The sequence below is a fragment of the Montipora capricornis genome, chromosome 11 (assembly GCF_036669925.1).
Source record: "Montipora capricornis isolate CH-2021 chromosome 11, ASM3666992v2, whole genome shotgun sequence".
NCBI classification, from domain to species: domain Eukaryota; kingdom Metazoa; phylum Cnidaria; class Anthozoa; order Scleractinia; family Acroporidae; genus Montipora; species Montipora capricornis.
In genome coordinates this window covers 2,568,287-2,575,786 of record NC_090893.1, presented here as the reverse complement: position 1 = coordinate 2,575,786, position 7,500 = coordinate 2,568,287, and the positions used below count along the sequence as shown (strand labels likewise).

Genomic DNA, 7,500 nt, shown 5'->3' with positions numbered 1-7,500 from the left:
AGAGCTGTTTTAATAGTAATAATAATGATCTAAAGCATATGTACATATAAAATATTCGGTAAGAAAAAGAAATATCAATCAAGCGAAGCAAGCGAAGGCATAAAAAGTTCGTTAAGAAATTATCATGTCAGTACAGCAAGTCCCTTCTCTATCTCTAAGTCATTCTCCTGTACATTTGTCTTTCTTCTCCGTGACCTTATCCCCTCAAGTCCGCAGGATGGCGAAGGACACATTCGTTCTGATCCATGCGATTTTTGTTGCGTATTCCTCCTGCTTCTTTGAAGATATGAACTCGGCAAGCCTGGAATGGTACAGCTGACACTCCTGAGACATACCTCCTGTTGTGGTTGAATACCAAGGGCGTAAAAGTGCCATTCTCGACTTCTATTATTCAAGATGCATTCGGGTGGCATACCCGTATATCAAAAAAGGCGGCCCGTTAATTGTTTATATCTGATCGCGACCGTGTAATATCCTGTGTTGACTGTTGATCAAGGCGTATCCGAAAGGCGTAACAGAGATTATGCAGCAGAACTTGTAGGCCTCCTCAATGAATAAGAAGTGTCTGAGTTATTAGCAAGGGAAAATGGGTGTATTGTTTTCTCTACGTTTGTCAATTTGGTCTCTCCGAGTAAAATTCAATTTCCGATGTTTTTCCCTAAGCATCCATTTCACTTACCATTGTTCCGATAGTTTTGGCATTAAACTGATTTATCGAAGTTGTTTAATGTTTTATTTAAGTGTGTTTACTTTGAGTACATTACACTCTGGAGCAGAACTTCTTAGGGGACCGCGTCTACTGTTGTTAGTTCCATTCAACTCGGAAAGCGGAGTCATCAGTCTTGGCTGGCTTTCAACACGATACGTTGCCGGAAGGTGCAAACCTTCAAGAAGTTTCAATCATTGATGACGTTTGCCTTAAGGATTTTTCAGTTTTTCAAGATTTATTTCTCCTTCGAAATTCTTCCCCGAGGGTATAAAAATTTCAGCAATTTGCATTTTAGATGCTTTCCGTTGATAAAGTTACCTACGAGGGCTTTTTCAAAAGACGGTTTATCGACGTACCCGCGGTAACTCATCACTTCCTTCTTTTATCGAAGATAAGAGCGGGTTTTAAGGTGGTCTTACTACATTCATTTTCACATCTGTTATCTTCCAGCATGCAGGTAGGTTGTAAGCGACGAATTTCATACGTGGTAATGAACACTTTTAGGTTTTCGAGTCGTCAAAAAGGACAGGTTGAATGATATTTCTCTGGGGGCAAGTCACAGTATTTTGGTTTTGTCTTTAAATCGAAGTAGACCCAAACAGTGATGCAGTTGTTTATTTATGACAGTACCACACTGCTCTAATTCTACTTGCTCTTTTCTGTCGTGACGGATGGTGATGGATTACACGTTGTACAAATTGGGCCAAATCTGTAAAGTTCTTTTACTCTCTTTATAGTAAGTAATGGACGAAGCTCGTGAAGCAAAAATGTCCTACATCTATTGCTAGCCGAAATTTTGGATGTACAAGCAGAGAAAACGATAATGATTTCTCTGCAAAAGAGCCTAATTTGGAAAAAAAATGTAAGTTCTTTCCATTCCAATTCTGCTATTTTCGACAGAAAAAGCTCCAGCGCCCTAATGACTTCCTTGGTGACCTGCTTGACTTGTAGAATTAATTTGAAGCATGACATTTCCGCTAACTTTTGTTTACACGATACTCCGCCAGAACGTTCCAAATCATCAAAACAGGCAAGTCAGATAACAGTTTTCACTAAATGGTAGTTAGAGCAAGCAGCTGCTCGTCGTCAGAGTTAAACTTAACTGAACAGTTAGCAACTTGGAGATATTGGTCTTAAAACGAGACAGCAAGGAGAGAATAATCATCTACAAACCCATTGGCAATTTTCAGATGACATTAGGCGTAATCTCTGTCGATAAGACACCCCGCGGTCCAAGCCTCTAATATCATCGGTTTGGTCGGTTGATTGCCTTTAGGATTTGGGTCCTTGCGTCGTTAAATTCAGTTGTGTCCATTGATTTGAGGACCAATCCGCAGAGCCTTTCTTAGGACGCATTTCATTTGACAGAACTGACCGGCCAGACTATAGTGATTTGGAAGGACTAATAGCCAAACGGACCAAGCGTCGAACTTCACATTAGACAAACTAAACAGAACAAATTAAGTTCATTTTAATTCTGACGTTTGTCTCAATTAATTTTGACGAACTGTAATTTAGATTGAGCAACACGTTCTATCGGTTTCCCTCAGACGGATAGAACGTGTGAAGATGGAGTCTGAGACAAACGTCCGACTTCTCATGAGTTGAACTTGACTTCTAATTTGAAAATTTATCTGATGATAATGTATATTTTGGTTCGACGTTAAGCTCGACATTTGACCCAACAATCTTAATTTAGAGGGAAGGGGGTAGTTTCTAAAGAAACTGTGGTGCTGCGTCGGTGGGGAAGTAGTATACAAAAATTTAGTTTTATCAACGGAGTTGATAATGTAAATTGGCCACCGTACAGAGTTTCTAAAAGCTGACGTTTCGAGCGTTAGCCCTTCGTCAGAGCGAAACGTCAGCTTTTAGAATCTCTGTACGGTGGCCAATTTACATTATCAACTCCGTTGATAAAACTAAATTTTTGTAATCTTAATTTAGGTCGACCCACATTAATTTGGATCTACCCAAACTACCATTTAGCTCATCTCACTGTGAAGTTCGACGTTTGTCTCTGCACTGACTAACTCTACAACGCCTTCAAATTAACACACCTCGAGGGTAATATATACTCCTCCAGAAGAATATGAAGGATTATCATGCAAGTGTTCCGATCAAATTGTTGCATTTTCTTTGCAAACTGACGGGTCTGGCTGGCCAGTATTGAAAAAAAAAAGCGTCCTCGTATTTGCGTTTTTCGGGAGGTTTTCAACCAACCTCTAGAGATACCAATAACAATAGAGAAATGTACGACTTCTGGTGGACGAACAAAAGAGGCTAATGAGAGATCTTTTGTTTTCGTCCACCAAAATGGCGGTGATGACGTCACATGAAAACCTCATATACTGACCAAAGTGATAATGCTTTCACCAAAAACTCCTTTGAATTGAACTCCCCCGCTGCTAATAGAACATTCAAAAACAAATCTACGAAATCGATCCTGCTGTGCTATGATTTTGGTGGAACCGATTGTTCATTGATGTGTTCTTGACACCACTTCCATTATGAGGTTTTACGGCCCATTCATTCTTTTTTTGCCAGATGACCATTTTCAGCTGCTGCAGGATGATGATTTCACCAGTTAATTTCGTCAAGGCAATTTAGATGCACCCGATTCGTAAGACCGTACGGTGGTTGGATTCAAACATGCGCCGTTTTATTTCGTTCGTAGCAGTTTTTTCACCTGTGTTGGTGGGAACCACGGTATCAAGTGGTCGAAATGGTGAGTAAGAGTTTCCTAAATACAGTTCTTGAAAAGGCCATTACTTAAAGTTGTAATGGTTGGGGCTAGACACAAGAAACTTGTGTGGCTACATATTGATATGCTTATTTCGAAGATGGGGGATCGCCGTTCGTATCACGTTGAGTAATCCAGGATTCAATTCCAACCCACAACTTCGTGTTACACCGTGAGTGCATGACGGGGCCTGTTTATTGACTTTAGTTGTGAAACTTTCTGGGAGCTGGTAAATTGTGAATTTGTAATTATGAATATACGCTTTGGGAACTGAAGTATTTTAAAATAGCATTGCTCAATATTTTCTAATCAACCTGAAACAGGCCTAAATCCGGAGGCAAAAGACGATGTTCCTCGTTCAGGCATAGACTTTTGCCAATGCTGTTGCTATTTTTGATATGGTTAATTCCTGAAATATGATGCTTGCCAGTGCTGTTTTTTTCTTGATAATGGTTAAATCCGAAAAGCGCAAGGCAGTGTTTCACATTCAGTTATCAATGTTTCCCAGTTTTCCATTCGTGAGTGAACAATTACATGTATCTGCATCCATCTGCGAAGTTTAATTCCAATGAGTTGAGAGCTTGTTTCTGTACGGATATCTGTATGAAATGTCCAGCGTTTAGGCCCTTTTACCCGAAAATACCTCAAATAGGAAACGAAATAAAGTACTACACGTCTTCTGTGTCGTGGTCAGTAAAAAGCGCTTTTCCATACACTGTCATATCTTTGTCAATGGAAGTAAAACTGAAAATACATTTTGGGTCTTCGAAAGTGTCTTCTACCTTATCATCAAGGACAGATACGAAGTTTTCGTCATCATGATGAAAACTTCCTTTCTGTCTAATTGAATTCCTGGAGTATTTATTATCGCAAAAAAGAAATTTAGCGTTCCGTTTTGTGTGAAATGGCAAATTGCAAACGTGAAACGACCGACTTCTACTTGTCACAGACTTTGTCAAGTTCCGCTTTCCTCACTCTTTTTGAGAAGTTTCTCGGTATCTGTAAATAACAGGCAGGAATTGAGTTAGAACCAAAGAAGTTTCTTTGGCTCTTGCCAAAACTTAAATTTTAGCCCTAAACGCGATCCTAATTAAACGGCAAACGCCAAACAGTGGACTGCTTCTTGTCATAAAATGAAAATTCTCTTCTTTTAACTCGTCGCCCTCTTTTGAAAAGATACTTGATACCTGCTAACAAGCAAGAAATGAGCTAATATCAAACTAGCTTCTTCCATTTTTGGCAAAACGCAGATTTTAGCCTGACCTTTTCTGTTCTCCGGTAATCGCGATTCTTAATCTCTCTGCATGATTTGCAAACGGCGAACGTCGAGATTAAATTTGCTTTTTGCCCAAACTTGATGAAAGCTATTTCCTCTCAGCTTACTTCTAGACTAAGTCCTGTTATAACAACAGCTAACGAGCTAGGCCTATAACGAAGAATTAAATCAAGTTAGAATGACCGGAGAAGAAGGTTTCATTTTCGACTTTACCGTCTGCCGTGGACAGCAAAGGCAAGGCTCGATCTCTTCATAATTTATTCCCTGTTTTGCCCACTTAAAAGTACTTAAGATTAAAATACACAATTTTAAGTAGTATTTAAGTGGTATTTTAATACAAGTGTGACCGAACTAATTTTGCTTAGACGTTATATCACGACTTTCGACTCTAAAACTCTGGGCACAGTTGTTCAACATTAAATTATAAGGGTAAGGCTTTTTTTGACGGGCAAAATTCAAGCCTTGGTTTGTATTTAATCTCGGATTAATGTTTCCATCATTCATTGCTCGTTTTTGTCAGTTGACTCATTACTGTCGGATTTTGAACACAGAAACCCAGGACGATATTACTCTCTCTGTTCCTTCGCTTTTATTATTATTATTATTATTATTATTATTATTATTATTATTATTATTATTATTTTAATATAAATTTTGTCAGTTGAATCGATTGACTGTCTGAAAGCCTCTTCAGATTGTTATTATAATTCGCTTCAAGTCGCGACTTGCATGATGACTTCAGTAGGATAAACACGACCCATTGTGAATGATTATGAAATGTATACCGATTGATCAGTTACCTGCATTGTCTCGATCCGTCCGAAAGACAGACTATTTGGCGCCAATTTTTCTTTAGTCTGTATGTGATCTAACGCGGGCAAAATCCGTGTCATATTAATTTTATTGTTGACAGTTCATTTTTTTTCAAGAAATACAACTGGAAAATGCCTTCTTTGTGACGTTTTTACGTGGGCTAAAACAAAGACAGCTGTTAAGTCTATATAACATTTGCATCCAAATTGACTTGTCTTGTTTTTGCCGCAACTGTGCCAAGTAAATATAAAATAGTTTTTTCGCGGTCATGACATATGTCACAGTTGCCTGCTTATCAGACTTCAGGAATATAACTAAGGTTATATTTTTATTCGGATTCGCTCATCATCGATTGCTTTGTTGAAGTTTTTACCTTCCGGAAAGTTAGTAGAGTGTAAAATTTTTGATTTGACATGTGCCTCTCGTTTTTTGCATGTTACCTTAAAACCGAAAGCAATATTCTTCAAGCTGGCAATTTTTGTGGTAGTGCAGTCTAAGTGCACTACACAAGATGTTACCGAGTTGTAAGAGTGTAAGAGCGTAGAAGTGTAAGAGTGTAATAGTGTCCGTGGTGCCAATAGGCCCGCAGCGCGTGCATAAGTCATGAAAATAAACAGAACTGGATTTCAACACAACTAGACCCTCCGTGAGGGTACACTGGGTTGCCTATGGTACGTGCACCGTTCCAGACAATTTTTTCAAGTTGGATGGTCATTAAGATCATTTAAGGGGTCACCCAGAAGTCATACCAGCAGAGGCCCTTTGGCTCACAGGTTCTCACACGTTCGTACGACGAAAAAAATCTGTCCTTGCGTAATATGTAGCTCTAACAGTGCACGATATTGTTTTGGTATTGTCTATCATTGTAGTGCCATGGTAGAAGCCTTGGGTAAATAGCCTGAGAAGACATGTGGTTACTAGCAAAGTACCGAACCCAGAAAGATTGAAGGCAATAAATGGGAAGAGAGAAACATTGGCTTCTGGGCTGACATGTTGATAAACTTCTTTTCATCACAGGTTTAAGCGTGCCCTTTGAGCATCTGACAGATTTGTAATTTAAGCCCTCTCCGGTGGGATTAGTGTCTGGATGGGTGACCAAAAACATATACGCCTTCGTAAAACAGAAGCATTGGACCGAAAATACTATTAACGCTAACAAATGCGAACTTAGCAAGGTACAGATTTTGTTAGCTTGCTTTATGCAAAAACAAATATTGATGCAAAAGTAAATAAATATTGATACACAGTTTTTAGAAAGAGCAGAAGGAACTTTCGCTCGAGAATAACATATTTACGACATGAAAACAACATTAATTTTGAACCGTGAATATAGAATATAAACAGTTACGATCAGCGACAAACATTTTGGGAGATTTTTGCTACGTTCAATTTTGTTATTGTACGTTTTGGCTGCACAAATCAATCGCAAAATCGAAAGTGACATCGCCGGAATTCAGCGGGCGCCGTGATTACTAGTAAGTTACCGCGGCATGTTTAGTTGCCAAACAGTGAAGCATCTGTGTCAAACGATGGCAAGATACCGGGTTTTCGTAAGTTTCTTTTTCTGTCAAGTGTTATAAAGTTTGACAATAAATGAGCGAATTCAAAGCAAAGATCACAATCGCCCACCATTGTTTCTGCAAAGTCAAAAATTTACTCTCCAAGACGACTCGGAGGTTATTTATCACCAGGTAATTTCATCATTTTGGAAATAGCAGCTACTTTATTATTCACCAGCGTCACAATTTTTTGCTGATTTTGGGGCTCATTTTGTTGAAACTCAAGCACGCTTCCAACAGACCTGTTTATTTTCATAAAACCTTTCCTGCTTGCAGAGTTATACTAAAAATATCCTCCCGTATCACGTTTCAACCTTAAGCTCGAAAATTCAATACACAACATGATATTACAATTCACAAAGGCAGAAAATATCACACAATCCTTTTCCAGCGAAACATTTTA

The 7,500-nt window shown here is 38.8% G+C and overlaps 1 protein-coding gene across 1 annotated transcript in view; it reads left to right on the top strand.

Annotated features, from left to right (window-relative positions):
- Positions 1–924: 924 nt before the first annotated feature.
- The window catches only part of LOC138023706 (adhesion G protein-coupled receptor L2-like), a 69,681-nt gene continuing 63,105 nt past the window's right edge, over positions 925–7,500 (top strand). The window contains exons 1-2 of the mRNA XM_068870748.1: positions 925–1,166; positions 3,254–3,434. Of these exons, the coding sequence (XP_068726849.1) occupies positions 3,317–3,434 (118 nt within the window). The 5' untranslated portion in view covers positions 925–1,166; positions 3,254–3,316. The remainder of the gene's footprint in view (positions 1,167–3,253; positions 3,435–7,500) is intronic.